The sequence below is a fragment of the Mycteria americana genome, chromosome 1, assembly GCF_035582795.1.
Source record: "Mycteria americana isolate JAX WOST 10 ecotype Jacksonville Zoo and Gardens chromosome 1, USCA_MyAme_1.0, whole genome shotgun sequence".
Lineage (NCBI taxonomy): Eukaryota > Metazoa > Chordata > Aves > Ciconiiformes > Ciconiidae > Mycteria > Mycteria americana.
Window position 1 is genome coordinate 16129968 of NC_134365.1, and position 17671 is coordinate 16147638.

General features: G+C 37.4%; 1 protein-coding gene across 1 annotated transcript in view; it reads left to right on the plus strand.

The window, feature by feature from the left end:
• The window catches only part of PRKAR2B (protein kinase cAMP-dependent type II regulatory subunit beta), a 92670-nt gene that overhangs the window by 73022 nt on the left and 1977 nt on the right, over positions 1-17671 (plus strand). Inside the window, exons 5-10 of the mRNA XM_075491526.1 lie at positions 11758-11864; positions 14010-14163; positions 15426-15527; positions 16121-16195; positions 16963-17028; positions 17199-17337. Of these exons, the coding sequence (XP_075347641.1) occupies positions 11758-11864; positions 14010-14163; positions 15426-15527; positions 16121-16195; positions 16963-17028; positions 17199-17337 (643 nt within the window). The remainder of the gene's footprint in view (positions 1-11757; positions 11865-14009; positions 14164-15425; positions 15528-16120; positions 16196-16962; positions 17029-17198; positions 17338-17671) is intronic.

Sequence of the window (17671 nt, forward strand, 5' to 3'; positions counted from 1 at the left end):
TAGCTGTTCTGCTATACTTGTTCAGACTAAATTCTGTGTACCCAAACATTTGCCCCTTCCACTCCTGAATTATTTTTCTGCATAACTTCAGGGATGCAAAGTGGTTTGTGGGCATCTGCTCTGGATGTGAAATTGTTTTATTATATATTTTCCTTCTCGCTGCTGTGTCCTGGCTTCCGCTTGGCTGGACCATCATTACATTAGCCTGCCAATGGCATTTTGGCAGACCCCTCTTGGTTCGTTTCTGAGCATTTCTCTCTTATGAGCCCTGTGACCCAACGGATTATCGTGTGCTCCTAGAATCTGCTGTGATGTTAATTTTGAGCTACTGCTTTCCTGATTCTGGCTTTACACCATTTCTTGGTAGCATCTGCTTATAGTATCAATCCTGTGGATGAGATCTGCTTTCCCTTCCAGTGAGAACTAGATCTTCTGTCTAAATAGTCATCAGCCACTTGGTCTGCAGGGCAGGGATCTATTGGCTTCGTATCAGTTATATTGTAATGTTGTGTAGACGTAGAGCATTAAACTGTTCCAGTGTGGGCACTTGATACAACTCTTGCAAGGAATATTGAGGGATTACTTCCTCTGTTTGTGGAGGTCTTCTCAGGACTATGCTGCTGTCTCGATACCATATCCCCTTGATGTTTTGAACTCCTTTTTTACTTTTTGCTTCTGAGCCAGTTACTTGTAATTGCTAATAGTTCCCACAGTCTGTTCCAGGTGTTTAGCAGAAGGCTTCTTAGCTGAGTCCTCCCCTTGTGGAGCTCTGCAATCCAAAGCCTTGAAATCCACTCCTGGGATCTCCCAAGTTGTCTTTACCCCCCTTTGCTCAGATTGTCCAATGGATTAAGAACACTTTCTTCTGCTTTAAATCCTTCACAGGCAGCGTTCTGGAAAGTTGAATAAGATAGTTTTTGTAAAGGAGTTTTTCATTATAATAACTTTACTCATAAAAGGCATTGGAAAGCTACTGAGCTCTGAAGATAGCAAGGTATTAAAATGTAGCCTTCTTCAGTCTGGCTTGCTCCTTCTGTATAGCCAAGATCTGTAGTCCCCGGGGGACTTCTCCCACTCCTCCTTCTTATTCTGCTGCTAGGCAGTGACTCAAGAGCTCTGCCACTGTAGTTGCAGTAATTTAAATGTTCCTATCCCAGCTCTCTTCCTCACCTCTGCCTCTCCACCCTGCAGCACAAGCGCACGTGGTGCCAGCTGCTGCAGTTTGCTCTCTGGAGTATTAGCAAAAAACCTCCTTCATCTTGGAGAGAGATAATATCTTCAGCTGCTGAAGCTAAAGTCTGTGGAGCAAAAGTCAAGCTGTCTATTGATAGTGTCTCCCACTGTTTGGGGTTTTTTTTCTTGCATTGAACTTCAGCCTCTTTCTGCTATAGTTCTGTGTATGAAAAACATTGTTTCAGAGATCAGTGAGTTGGAGGGGAAGAGACAATGTAAAGTGCTTAATGTCTTTTCCCTGATGGCCTTTTAGCAAGGTGTCAAACACCATTCCTAGATAGGGCACCACTCTGAAATACAGTATGACAACGTGTCTTACGGCATTATCAGAATTGCATTCAGTACATGATGCTAAATGGAGTCCACATTTTCTTAAGACTTTATTCCACCCTAACACAGTGTTTTAATTTGAATGGAAGGATAAGATAAGGGTATCATTAACGCAGAAGGAGAAGTTGCAGTAGTTAGGAGGTGACTTACAGTACTGCTCAGCATTTTAATTAAAGAGTCCATCTGAACAGACAAGAGCCTTCACTTAAAAGTAAAAAACAGCAGAACCATTTGAATGTGAGACTAAATGAGAGAGAGGAGAAAAAGATAACCTTCAAACTTTGAGACAACTTAGGACTTTCTAAACTCACACAACACTGTGTTGAGCCTGCATTTACCCGTTAGCAGTGTTTGAATATCAGATAGGTAAACTTAAGGAGAAGTATTTATAAATATCAATATTTCACATATTGGTTCTGATTGAAAATATAGCACAGTATAAAGGAACACCATCTCTAGTACAATTCCCTGAGCAGCACTCTATGTTTTAAAGGCCAACTCTTATAAATTCCTTAAAGTCTGTGAAGTTACTTGAATTTTATTGAAACTTTCTTTAACTTTGTGGATTGATGAGGATGTGACCGTTCAACTACTGTCAGTTCAGCAAGGCACTCCTGAGTTAACTCCCTTAAATAAAATGTACATTTAAAGAATTTATATGTTAGCATTCTTTTCACCTTTCTGGGGGCTTAATCACTTCCCATCTGGTTGCTGTCACTCAATATCAGTTTTAGCTGGTGCGTAACAGTATTGAAAAAATTACTTGAAGAGAAGAATATGGATTGAAACATACATGTGCAACAAGATGAGGGAAAGAGGTCTTTGCAGAGCTCTTTGGCTACTTTTTAGAGGACCAGATCAGGAAAGAATCAAGAGAAATTCCAGGAGCAGAACTGTGTGGATGAGTGAATTAGAAGAGAGAAAGGTACATTGAGATGTTTGTTTTCCTCTCCCCATGCTGTTAATCTAACCTGTGTTAGATTAACTCATTCCTCTTCTAAAGCACCTCTTCCTATTAGACCACAGTATTATTTATTGTTCTTCTCGATTGCCTGCCACACTATTGCCAGAAATCCTAATATTACTTTTGTTCTCCCAGGATTCCCGTGGTTTGCCAGGTTGCTTGCTCTACATGCATGCACAAAGCATGTTACCACACCTTCTCCTTTGTGCTCCAGATGCTGGAGGTTACTGGCAGTGGGAATCAGAAGCTCCATGCCCTCTTTCACCTCCACTTTCACTTTGTATAAGCCAGCAAGGAGAAAACAAGATGATGACAGATGCCTTGGGCCACTACTGAGGATAAACCCCAAGTCGCTATTACTGGAATTTGTCTCTGTTCAGCCTAACAACTGTTTTATCACTTGGAGGAATAACAGCACAGCAGCTCATCTAGTGGCCAGCGTGGTCTTCTACAATTCCTTTTTACAATGCAATTCAGAGAAGTTACTCTTTAGGTTTTGTCTTTTAAGAGGACACTTTGCTGGGGCTGATTAACAACAGGCTATTTGGTTTGGTTGTTATGGCCCATAAGCCAGCAGTTAAAAAACCTGATGAACCTCTTATCAGAGTAACAGGGTGGCTTAAGGGACTGGTACCATCAAAGCTGTGCTGCACCCTTGCACTTAAAGTTTGAATCCTTTCTTTTGCAAAAATTCACAAGCAGTGTTAGATCATCTATTCTCTTTCAGGGAAATTTTATTTTGGAGAGCTTTGCCCTGCTAATGCTTGTAGAGAATATTTCAAATAGGTCTTGACCCTTTTCTAAAAGGTAATAAATTATACATATTCTTCACAAATATGCAAGAGCAATTTCTGGGCATATTGCCACTCATGCACCTGGGGAATTATTATAAGAGAGCACAAATATTGATTAATCAATTAGAATTGATTAACTTGAAGGAAGATTAAAGAAAGCATAATGCAACTGTGTTTTATGAATACTGGACTCTTAAGGCCAAAGTATTCCTTGAAAAGTGCTACTAACAGAAGATTCTCATAATGCTCTTACGTTCTTAAAAATTTTGGTGAAGAATTAGGACTACAGATGTTGGAGCAATTAATGGGAATACATACATACATATATGTGTGTGTGTGTGTGTATAGATATGTATATACATGTATATATATGTGTGTATACATATATGAGAGAGCCCAGAATGCCTGAACGTGTTAATACTGTGCCCTCTTAGATGGCACAAAACTTTTTGCAAGCTAATGGGTTCCCAAACAAATAGAACTGCACTTAATCCTCTTTTTTTCCCTAAGGTAAAATAAAATTAATACTTACATCAGATCTAGCAAACAGGGATTCTCTCCACCTTGCCCGTTGTATCAGAAATAGTGTGGCCAGCAGGACTAGTGAAGTGATTGTGCCCTGTACTCGGCGCTGGTGAGGCCGCACCTCGAATACTGTGTTCAGTTTTGGGCCCCTCACTACAAGAGAGACATTGAGGTGCTGGAGCGTGTCCAGAGAAGGGCAACGAAACTGGTGAAGGGTCTAGAGCACAAGTCTTATGAGGAGTGGCTGAGGGAACTGGGGTTGTTTAGCCTGGAGAAAAGGAGGCTGAGGGGAGACCTTATCGCTCTCTACAACTACCTGAAAGGAGGTTGTAGCGAGGTGGGTGTCGGTCTCTTCTCCCAAGTAAAAGCCATAGGACAAGAGGAAACAGCCTCAGGTTGCGCCAGGGGAGGTTTAGACTGGATATTAGGAAAAATTTCTTCACTGAAAGGGTTGTCAAGCCTTGGAACAGGCTGCCCAGGGAAGTGGTTGAGTCACCATCCCTGGAGGTATTTAAAAGACATGTAGATGTGATGCTTAGGGACATGGTTTAGTGGTGGACTTGGCAGTGTTAGGTTAATGGTTGGACTTGATGATCTTAAAAGTCTTTTCCAACCTATACGATTCTGTGATTCTATCATCAGTTATTGAAGATGTTCTGCAAAAGAACTGCCCAAGGTAAGGTGCCTTCATCTTTGGCTTAAGAATTTTGGAAACTATTTCCAACTCTGAATTATTTCTGCTCTTTTTTAGCAAACTGCTAAAAGAATTGGCCAACTTGCTCAGAGGGCTAGTTACGAAATGTGAAAAGTGTTACTGAGCCTTACTGATGGGCCTGTGCGTGATATTTGAGAGACAGAATACTGACTTAACATATAACTGTGTGGAGGAAGGTTAAGGTATATTCTCAAGGAAAATTATTATTGCTTGAAAATATTGATTATACATCGAAATACAAATTAGATTCTTTGATAGTGAAGAAATAAATACCTTTTGATTAGTTTGCAAGTGGATATTACACAAGGGAGCTAAACATTTTGAATTGGATCAATAGTGCTGCTAATGTTTATATCGGAGTTCCAGGGGAGTATATGTACATGGTTTTGTTCTGAAAAACAAATGCAGAGAGCTGTAGACATGAATTCTGTAATTTACTCTTCCTCTCCAAGGTCCTGACTTGTTGATTAAGAACTCCTTTTCTTCCCATGGTTTCCCTACCTATGTTTTGCTAACATTTTCTCTCTCTCTTTTTTTTTCCTTCCTATTCTGATATTCTGTCTGCTTCATTACCTTCTTAATATCATGCTGAGCATTAATTCATTGATATTTCGTATTGCTCAAAGTGAGGATAAAGTGGCCAACAGGATGCCATTTTAACTTGGGCTCATTTTAGTAAAATGGTTGTAGGAGTAGAGAATAAAGTGGTTGATGAACTCAGCTGGGGCAACAGAAGAACTGTGTTCATGAACTGTGTTCATATGAACACTTTGTTCGTATGACAGTCTTATGGTTGTGTCTCGGAACGTTATAATTTTTACAAGTCATACGAGATAGGCAAGTCTTGTTACTACTATTGGAATGAAGTGCAAGGCAATCTCATGCCTGCTTAGATTGCGCAGGATGTCTTGGATCTAAAAGGAAAATTAACTGAGATTTTCTGTCTACCAGGGAGCACTCCAGCAGCACACTCATCCTTCTTTTGGGGGATTTCCAAAGCATATATAATCCCAACATACCATGCAATAATACTTTTGGGATTTACTGCATCCAGCTTAATAGCTGGAGTTTACCAGTTCCTGTCAAATGCCAGATTAAGATTGTCTCAGTTTGCTGTCAGAAGCCACATCATTTTAATTGTAGAAATGTAGCTGTCCCTTCTATCTCCTGAATACCTTTTCTTAAATAGTGGGGAAGGATATTTTTCGGAAGTTTCTTTTTACATTTGTCATTGTCATGACTTCCAGTGACGATTGTGTCTTACTTTCCGTTTTATCTCCAGTGCCTTCATTGATTCAGAATGGGTAGCACTTTGTCAAACAAGAAACATTTTTATCAACAGTTTAAACGTTGATGCTTCTTGGAAGCCACAGTGTTTGAGTAGTTGAGTTTAGTATGGAAAACTTTCTTCTTTTTCCTTTACAAAATAGCTCACAGTAAATTTATAAATTGATATTAAGACGACACATACCTGGCACAGTGGTAGCAAATCACTTGGCAGTCTGGCAGTTAAAAGAGCCATTGGCATTTGGGAAGGACATGTCATGGTCTACCAGCTCTCCTGAATGAATCAAAAGCTGTCTTGCAAGGACATACAAGTGACTGGATTTTTAATCTGTGTGAAAGGCAAACTAAATAAAATGCAGTTTTAATTATACTCAATGTCCATTATCTAACTGATTTGTTTTTTCTTCAAGGAATTTTCCTGAGGTGTAATTTTGCCATGTTTGTTTTGTTGACTTGAAAGAAATTGAGGCTAACATACTATTTTCAAATAATGCAACATGCATCTGGAGGACAATACTTTATGTGATACAAAGTATATGTTAGGAGAGTTGTGAGTGATTATTTGCAGTTTTTCACTTGACCTGGCAAGAAGGATGGAATCAGACACTGTTCCAGGGGGATGTCTTTGGTAAACCAGTTATCATTCCTGTCTGGGGCTTTGTTCTTCTGAATCTCATGTCATGTCTTTTGTTTGTAACTGATTGTAAACATGCACACAATTTTGTGCATTTCAGATATGAAATGGCAATGCATCAGGCTTGCACACACCTTACTTGCATATGGGTATTATCACAGGCCTAGATTCATAAAGGTACCTGGTATTTGAGTTGCACTTTAGGCACAGTAAAATATTTCCTAACTCATAACAGAGTAATTCATAAAACCTCTGCTTAGGTGCTGTGCTGTTCATAGGCACCATGATAAGTGCCAGAGGTATTTTTTGACATTAAAGTTCTGCTTCTATGCTAGAAGTTCATGTGGCTGCCACGGGATAAAGGGGAAGAGGGGGCAACTACTTTTTGCCACAAGTGTGTAGTGTTTAGAATGCTTAGCACATGAAGACTGTCAGAGAGCATCAGGCTCCTAGTGAAATGTTGATGAAGAGCATCTGCGTAACTGCTGTTGAGGAGAGAGAGCTCGCAGGAGCACAGCAAAGAGGACAAACTAGCAGAGACTTTGCGGTTGAGTAGTTTGTGCAGATGGGAGTTTGAAGGGGAACTGGAAACAGTGTGCAAGACAGTGTGGGACTGCTAGAGTTGGTGCAGTGACGGTGATGATGGGCCACAGGGAGTGCTCCCCAGCGCCAGCTGGACCAGCCAACCATAGCACATCTACAGGTTTCAACCCAGATCCAGAGGTAGGATGTGACCATCTTGGTCTCAGGCTGCTGAGAGTGGCAGGTGTCTCTCCTGAAGGCTGGGGGGCAATGGTGGCTTCACCTATGGAAGATGTGCTGTGATCAGAGCGCTGAGCTGCCAGCTGAAGGAACTGCAGAAGGACGTGAGAAGGACTGTGTAGCATCAGGCAGGATAAACAGGAGCTTGACAGCATCTGTCAAGGGTCCACTGAAGAGACAAGAGTGCCTTTCTACAGCAGATGGAGGCACCAATCTGGTGACCAGACTTGCTCTCAAGTGGTGCCGTGACAGGATAAGACACAATACACACAAACTGAAATAAAAAAAAAAAAAACTGCTTAAGTATAAGAAAAGCCTTTTTTACTGTGAGGGTAGTCAAATGCTGGTTGCCCAGAGAGGTTGTGACGTTGATTTACACATTTTGGGACTAAAGAGCTAAGAATACCTGCTAACTGTTTTTTACTAGTTATCAGTCATAGTCACATGCCCTTCATATTAAATGTTTCCTTAGTTCAGTATTTTGAAGGCTTTAATTACAGGGAAAATGTCATTTGATTGACTGGAAATACGGATTTTGTTTGTCAGGAAATTAAGAAGGATGCCCAATGGCAGAGTTTGACTGCAGTAGATTATTTTGAAATTTTCCATTCCTGTCACCTTTATTCAGTTCAGTAATTGGTAACAACAAACTAGATCAGAGGACATTCTCTGTCCCTGAGGCCATGCAGTGCAGTATGACATACGTACAGCTAAACTCTCCTGCACCTTCCTCTCTTCCTAACCCCACCAAACCAAGCAACTAACCAAAGTGGTTTTACCTTTACTGGGAAGAAGCCCTGCCTCAAGCATTCCTCTAAGCCATGACCAGGGTTTATCAGGAGGATAAACTCCTGATAAACAAGCCAAAACTGTACCAGATGTGCTGACAATTGCACCAAGAGCAAAACAGCACAGACTATACCATGTCAGTGCTTGAGTCCATCCCCTGGTCCTGTTGAGTTTGTACTTCATAGTTGTAAACTCTGATTCTGACTGATTTAAATATGCAAAAGAACTTTACTAGCACAGTTCATTTAAGTTGGTATAAAACTAGGGTAGGTACCATCTTGGTCTAAGTAAGAGAGAGAAGAAAACCACATCATCTTTGCTTTGGGTCATATGAGAGGATATATCATGCTGGCTGACGCTGATAAGGAAGCTAATGCTCCTTTGCACTCCTGCTTCCCAGCAGTTAAATCCACACTTGAAAGCAAGGGTGACTGAGACAGTAATGATGGCTGTAACTATGGCATGTTTATTCACTTGTCTAGTAAGTTATTTTGTGAAATCACGCTCTGTCATTAAAGTCCAATTGTTAGAAAGACTTTTTGAGAGAAATGCAGTAACTACACTTCAAAAAAACAAAAAACATCTTTATAAAAAGAAAATCTTGACAGATGAATTTGGTTTGTATTGTGAATGTGTCTTTTCAGAAAATCTGATTTCCCATTCAGCCTCCTCACTTTTAAGGAAGTTAAAATATTTTCTCTGTCACAAAGGATGGTGATCAAAGTGTACTTTCATGGCAACAAGCCAGTTTGTGTAATTTTCTCAAAAATGTTCCTTTTCTGAAGCATTTACATGATTCACAGTTTAGAATGGAAAAAAAAATCCATTGTGTGTATTAATCAGAGTCTGTAAATAAACATTACATAAATAATCAAATTTCAAATAATTTAAACTTTAGTTTTGCTTCTTTATATTTGTAGAGTGCATTATTCTTAAGAAAAATAGATGCTTTATTATATTTGAATAAACTGTACTAAGATAATGAAATTTTAGCAGAAGTCACAAAGATTGCACAACATACATGCTTAATACTTCAGATTCTTTATAAATGTTATTTATGTTAAAAAATTTATCATGTTTTTGAAGTATCATTCTTTACTATATTGGTTACCAGATTGCCATGGCATTACACATAGCAGATTTACAAACACTGATATAAAAACCTCTTCCTGTTTACATTTTATATGTATTTTTCAAAGCTAGAAATCCTTTAAGGAAGAATAGCTTTCAGACTGTGCCATTTTACAAAATACCAGAATTAATTCCATGTATGATAACAGATCTACTTTTTGATTCTAAAATTACCCATCTTTATCCTGTCAAAGTAACTATGGAGGGTGCCAGTAAACTGAGCCTCAGCCTGGCAGAGAATCAAGACGATTCACATGGAGCAAGCTAGGCAAGCAAGTTTTGTAATTCTCACAGTAAAAGCAAAAAACACCTGCCTGGTTTGGTTATTGCAGTCTGCTCTGTCTTAATTTTACGTAGAAAGCTTTGGGAAAGGAACCAGTTGCTTTAAGTTAGTTGCAGTTTATTTAGAAAGTTAAAATACATACGCAGTACATCAGCAGATAATAGACAGTTCTCAAATGTATTAAATAACTTCAAGTGTTTACAACATTTTTAAAAGGGAATTGTATTTGTGAATTCTACTCTGTTGTCTAAAAAAGTCATAGATTTACCTACCAGAAAAGTTGTGTTTTGGTGAGCTTGATTCATAATTTTGAGATTGAAAATGTTTTAACCTGAAATCTGAGATGAAGCACAGTGAATAAAGATTATAACTATATGTATTATTCCTCCAGTACCTCAAATAACCGTCTTTTTAGTTTAATCTTTTTTCCAAGATGTCTTGGGAGTATTTTAATTTGCAAGGATCAGGGCCTATATAATACATTTTTCTTCCATTGCTTGCATTTAGAGGACAACATATACCCTCTACCCTCCCATAAAGTGTGGAGCATTCTGCATGTTCTTACTTGTTTTCAAATGGCAGCCAAGGGCTGTTGGTTGGGGAGCCACTTTGCCAATTCAGATGTAAAGCAAGGGGAAGGGAATGTGCTGCTTCAAATGCTTTAGATAACTGACGGTCAGTTTTGCAGATTCTGTAGGAGTTCCTTTTAGTTTACACAGGGAGAACTGAAAAGACTGAAGTAATATTACCTATTAATTTAAGCATGAAAGTTTTTAAAAGGCAATTCCTGTACCAAATTTTCAGTCTCTCCCAATGGCACCCGCACACACTTTTCTCCTTCCCTGAAATGAACTATAACCCATTCACTGATACTAAAATGATCCTTCTTTTTGCAAATACATACCTGTCTATACTAAAAAAGGTACTAAATAGAGACATAGTTAAATGATTCCTTGCTGGCCTAGGTAGGCTGCATGATGTCTTACTGTATTTTACCATGATCAGCTGTACTGAGGATGGATGCTGCCATTCTGTTGTTCTTTGTGCCCACACACAAGGAACTCTGTGAAGTAAAATTGTATTTAGCTTCTATTTTTTAAAAAGGCTTGGATAACACAGTACTGCTGATATTTTTAAAAGCTTTGAGTAAATGAAGAAATTCAACAGAATAAGGGTGGAACTCATTCCACCTAATTTTATCTGTTTAAAAATTAAGTGTCTAACTGTGATTCTGAGCTATCTAGTATGGTTATCTCTGTCCATGGGCTGCAGAAGGACTCTAGAGGATGGGCTTAGGCTGGTCTTGTTTGGAAAGGCAAATGCCATCTTTCAGTGGCTGGAAATGCTATGAATTGAACCATTGTAAAATGCATGGGGGTCTAAATCTACAGGCTCTTCTTTACCATGGTTTTCACTAGAACCTTGTTCCAGTATGATACATACTTAATAAGTTTCAAAAAGTCGAGGATAATTTTGTGTTTATTGTCAGAATTTTAGGCATATTGCTGGATCAACTGAAAATAAAATTAAATTATTAAGTTATCTTTTTAGGATTCATATTGTTAATCCACAGTGAGCTGTGTTTGGGTTTTTTAGATATGAATAGTTAAGTTTTAGCAGATTTACACCAAACAAGACAAATTATGTAATTAGTGATTTGGTTTTGTTATTAGACAGTCATCATTCAGATGATGACATTTTGTTAGTCTGTTAACATTTCTCTCTAAACATTCATATTCCATTCAAATTAACAAAGTAGTTTTATAGCCGTGTGTATATTCCTACTTCTCAATGACTCCAGCTTACTCAACCAAAGCACTGTAGACCTTTATGGTTACATTTATCCCACCATTGTGCAGGCATTGTATAATTTAGGTTTTCAGAATACTTTACAATCATTTTGAAACTTTAAATTCTCTAAAATAGTTCTAAAGACAAAACCAGGTAAGTATTGTTTGCAGTAAGGGATACAGTTTTTTCTTTTAACTGTGTAATGTTATGCAGTTCTGAAGGGTGAAATTCTATCTTTCGATGTTCATGAGCAATTCATATTGCAGACAAGATCTATGTTATCATTGGCAGGGACAAGAAGGGAAGCTGGGCTCTGAGCACTGGAATAGGAAACAGCTAACACTGAATACTAAATAAAACTGTCTTTCTGATTGATCCACGCATTTCTGTAGCATGAATATTTTCCGTCAGTGAACATTTTTTTTATCTGCATATTGGGAGGCTGGGCAGTTAGTTAACTTGAAGAGTAAAATTTTAAAAGCAGATGATAACTTCTTGTCTTTGTGTTCTTTTAAATAGGAACAGATGTCTCAGGTGTTAGATGCAATGTTTGAAAAGCTGGTTGAAGGAGGGGAACATGTCATTGATCAAGGGGATGATGGTGACAACTTCTACGTCATTGATAGGTGAATCGCTGTGTCTTATTATAGCACAAAGTATTATGCAAAAGTCCATTGAGAAAAATCTATTTCTCTATGTACTTCTATTTAACTCTTACTTATGTTTGCATGGGAGAAAGAAAAAAGAACACATGTGAACCAGTACAGCTCTGAGCTATGGAGAGCAGTTTTTGAAGGGAGGCAAATTTTTTCATATGGAAGTATGTCCCTGTCCCTGGATCCCAAAGGCTGGGTGTTTTGGTTTTTGTTTTGTTTTGGTTTGGTTTGGGGTTTGTTTGTTTGTTTGTTTTTTCATGGAAAGAGATCTAACACAAAACACAATGGCAAAAGTTTTACAGCTCAATATTTGAAACCTTACTGCATTTCAATACTATCTGTAGACTTTCTTGTTCACATGAATATTATTAGACCTCGAGTAGCTAAGTCATTACTCATCATTTGGAGATCTGTAAGGGAAAAAGCAGGTAACTAAGTAAAATCCTAGATATTGATTACTGTTGAATCCAGTGAGTTAGAAAGAGCATTTACTTTGGCATCCTTCACTAGTCTGTTGGCACAGGCTCCAGCCAGGCTGTCCCAAAACACCTTTTCTTATTTGTACCTTTAGTTTTAGTCCAACACAGTGATTTCTGAGAGTGTTTAAAAGCAATATTATGCTAGAACTCTAAAAGAAATGCAAAGGTTTTTGGTCAGTGTAGGTAAGTATAACCAGCCGTCAGAAGAGGTGACTGTGCTGCTGTATTTAGCATTGGTGCAGCCTCACCTTGAGTGCTGTGTGCAGTTCTGGGCCCCACCATTTCAGAAGGGTGTGAAGGTCCTTGAATGCCTCCAGAGGAGGGCAACAAAGCTGGTGAAAGGGCTGGAAGGCATGTCTTATGAGGAGCGGCTAGGGACTTTGGGCTTGTCTAGTTTGGAGAAAAGGAGGCTGAGGGGCAATCTCATTGCTCTCTACAGCTTCCTGAGGAGGGGAAGTGGAGAGGGAGGTGCTGAGCTCTTCTCCCTGGGATCCAGTGATAGGACGCGTGGGAATGGTTCAAAGCTGCGTCAGGGGAGGTTTAGACGGGACATTAGGAAGCATGTCTTTACCGAGAGCGTGGTCAAACACTGGAACAGGCTTCCTAGAGAGGTGGTCAATGCCCCAAGCATGTCAGTGTTTAAGAGGCATTTGGACAATGCCCTTAATAATATTCCTTAACTTTTGGTCAGCCCTGAAGTGGTCAGGCAGTTGGACTAGATGGTTGTTGTAGGTCACTTCCAACTGAAATATTCAATCAGAAGATTGTAGAAGTGTGTGAGGATTCTTTGCTGAAGAGTCAATGTTTTTCAGCTTTGTGAGGTTACAGTTTGTCATCTCTCATCCAAAAAGCTGCAGGGACTTCACAGTATTCTGTCAGCCTTGCAGTTTTTAGGTGCAGTGAATCACCTCTAAGTCCCTTATCAATGAAATCATTCTACAAATTTTTGCATTATATTCACATGATTTATCAACATGTACCATATAAATATTCAGCGCTGAACAAAATGATGGCTCAGCATCAGTGGGGATGGCCATGTCATGTTTTACAAGATACCAGATTTTACTGCATTCCCAAAGCAAAAAAAAGTTACTAATTTAATGATGGGGAGAAATCCACAATATATTAGATAAATACATATCTTTATTTCATAATCTTATGTTGCTTTTCATATATGCATCTGTTCTATTTATTACATTATAAATTACTACTTTAAAATATTTTAAATGTTAAGTAACTTGTATTATTATTTCAGTGATCATAGCAATTTTTGCAAAGACTTACTACATTTGTATTTAGTGTGTTTAAAATGAAATTAAGAAACAGATACTAAGTTAGATCTTAATTTTTAGTAAGCTCTGGTGATCAATAGATCACTGTACATCCAGTCTATCTTTAAACTGAGTTAATGTAAGAAATAATAACCTTATCCTTCCCTTTAAAAAGGAACTACTTTTATTATTTATGTAAGTGATTGAGATGTCTCTGCAAGGTGTTTAATATCATTTAAACAAGAGAATGTATATTTCAAATGCTTTATCTTTGGAATTCATGGTATAAAAAAATGCAGTGAGAGGCTGCTTAGCAAAGACCAGGACTGGATTCTACTCACTGTATATATATATTTTATTAACAGAGGTACATATGATATTTATGTAAAATGCGATGGTGTTGGGAGGTGTGTTGGGACCTATGATAACAGAGGAAGTTTTGGTGAGTTGGCCTTAATGTACAACACACCCAGAGCAGCTACAATTATAGCTACCTCTCCTGGTGCCATCTGGGGTTTGGTAAGTGAAATACTTGTTTTAAGATACTATTTGTTTTAATTATTTAATATAAATTGCACTGGTATGCTATATCAGCATAAAAAATGAATTATAACTTTGGAAAGTTTAATTTTAAAAATTCTGAAAACTCCCAACACAATACTGTCTTTTTCCGGAATCTGCAGAAGCAAACCTGAGGCTTAAGAAAACACTGAGTTTTTAAAAAATAATTTTCTTTTATTCTATTTTAATGATAATTTCCCAAATTGCAAACCACTTGACAATTACTTAGCCACATATATAAAATGTTTTCCCACATCTTGATAGGAAATGCCTTTGGTTCCAGAGTAAAATTAAAATATGAGGTTATTTATCAGTTATACTATCTGGATCTTTGACAACAGTAATAGAATTTACCAATAGAGTAAAACTGGGATAGCCATCTTCTTCAAGATGTACATATCAATCTAATGACTGATCCCAAGATAACATTTTCCTGCTGAAGCAAAATGCATGTTTTTTCACCAGCTTAATCCATATGACTTTTGGGATCATGGCAGAGTTTAGGAGACTATCAGAATGGCTTTAAATTGGATTGGGTTGTGTTGGCCAGCAGGTCCCACCTGTAGCAGTGAAGGCTTGCAAAGCATTTCACCTCTGTCTGTCACCAGGACGCAGTCATATGAAGTTAAGAGAAGAAGACAACATACGTGTAGTTTTTCCATCTGTCTGCTTCACTTGGATTGCCAAATACTAAGGAATGTCCAGCTGGCTGTTTAGGGCAGCAGTGAGTCTTGTTCTGCTGAAATAGCAGAAAGTGGACTGTGGCCTAAGACCAGACCCATGTATTTTGGTTTTGTTTGCATAATAATTTAAAAACTCTTTGAGTACATATCAATATGTATGGGACCTCAGGATAACGAATAAGCTTTGTAAATTAAATATTTGAATATTGAGGATTTCTTAAATATCTTAAATCACCCACTCAGTGTTCATTGTGTAGCCAACCTGTTTAAGGTAAACTCTATATGTATTCTCTGCCGAAGGGCAGGGAAGCTTTTCACAACGTGAATCAGATCAGGAGCTTAACTTTAGGAGCTCTTGATTGACCTCTAGAGGAATCTTTCTCAACTGACTGTATGCGGAGACTAGCCAGCTAGTTTGACGGCTACACTGAGCGACTAAAATTGGGTAATTTGAACAGATTCAGCCATTTCTAAAATATTTTCTACCACACACGTATTTTCTGTTAATAAACTTTCTTTTTCTCTTCGTGTTTACAGGACAGGGTAACGTTCCGAAGAATCATTGTAAAAAATAATGCCAAAAAGAGAAGAATGTATGAAAATTTTATTGAGTCGTTGCCATTCCTTAAATCTTTAGAAGTAAGATTTCTATTGCATTATTTGAATGGCTGTATCAGAGGTACCTGATAAGATTCTGCTTTTGCAGAGTTTAAATTTGGAATTCAGACTTTCTCCACAATAAAATTTTGCATACTTTTGTTTTGGAGAAAGACCATATTTTTGATATTTCTAAATTTTCAGGATAAAGTACTATTGTTAATATTGTATTTTTTTAAAAAACTATTTTTTTTTACCTTTACATGCATTTTCTTAAGCTTAATTGTACTAGATATTAGCTAATAGAATTAAACAATGACTTACGGAATTTCAAAATATTTTCATTTAACAGCTATATTTTTAGATGCATGCTTTTCTGAAAATAATTTTTGAAGACTTGGGGCATATAGACTCTTACAAAAATGGAAGCTCTATCAAAACATCTAGCTGTTAAGACTATAATATACCCTCTGGAACACTATTCAGCAGTTTTCCTTTTTTTAATGATTATCAAAACAGGAAAATAAAGATACACTATTCTGTGCAAAGAGTCATGAAAAGAAATATGAAAGGGCTTTCTAAATATAATATCATAATGTTAACCAATTTCTTATGTTTTCTTTTTTTAAATGAAGGTATCTGAGCGTTTAAAAGTGGTTGATGTGATTGGCACCAAAGTGTACAAAGATGGAGAACAAATCATTGCTCAGGTACAGTTTATTTCTAGTTTTAGTTTTTCTTTTCCAAGAGGCAACAATTATCATGTTATCTATAGACAATACATACTTTTAAACTGTGTTTTTCTTTCTCAGATGAAACAGAAACAATGAATCTTGCATCTAAGAGAGATGATTATTTTGTTTCAGAAGCTAATTTTTCACTTACAGTACTTTGAAAAACATCCCTGTTTATTGGTATGAATAAAGGAGTCAACATTTTTAATATACTTAGAAATTCAGACTATATAAAAGAATGATTGCTTCCAATAAGGAGCACTGAAGACTTGCCTTGGTTTTGTTGTTAAAATATGATAATCTTTTGAAGAAGAATGCAGAAGTAAACTCTTCAGGGTAGGCAACTGAGATTGTCTTGCCCCAAAATAATTATTGGATATTAGATAGCCCTTGGAGGCGTTTTATACTGGAAACTCTGTATGGGAAATAATTTGGAAGGAATACAAAGATGGAGAAACAGGAGTAAGGATCCTAAAATCTTCCACAACATTGTTATTTTCTGGGTTTTGTATAAGGCACAGTCAGCTATGTCTTTTCATGAAAAGGCCTTGCTGTCAGTTCTGCAGAGATGTTTTTATTATTATGTGCCTAGAGTATGGTTTTCGCATTAAAAGTTATTTCCTTTGCAACAGGTATCAAAAAGATGAGCTTCAAGGCACTGACTGCAAATATTTTAATGTTACAATGAAACTAAAAAGGAAATTTCACATGTCCTTTACTCACTGTATTTTTTCCTTCTGCAGGGTGACTTGGCTGATTCTTTCTTCATTGTGGAATCTGGAGAAGTGAGGATTATAATGACAAGGAAGGTAAACATCCCTAAACCACAGAATTTTATTTTTTTAAAATCTTGATGTATTCTAAATGTTAAACAGTAATGCTACCATTGTTACTAATTTTGCTTATGCAGTCCTGAGTTTGGCACATCTCTCATTCTCTCTTTTCCTTTCTCTTTCTTTTTTTACCTGATATTTCACAGGGTAAACAAGATGTAGAAGAGAATGGAGCTGTTGAAATAGCTCGATGCTCAAGAGGACAATATTTTGGAGAACTTGCTCTTGTAACTAACAAACCACGAGCCGCTTCTGCATTTGCTCTTGGCACTGTCAAATGTTTAGGTATTGTTCAATAATATTTTATATCTAATATAAAATGGTACATAATCTATCTGGTGGTTTTTATTGTGAACTCTGTCTTTCTCCAGAATATAAGATTTAATTACATTTACCCAAAGAAGACTGTTTAAGTATGTCATCCATTACTGTGCATTCCTATTTACATTATTTATCTGCAAAAATTATTTGCAATTGATAACTGGTATTAAACACAAATTCTCCAACATTTCTCTGATCGCATAGAAGTAAAAATTGTTTCAGGACAGTACAGAGTATTGCTGCAAACCATTTATAGCTATTGGATAAATGTCTAATAGTCTGCAGAAAGGTAAAGTAT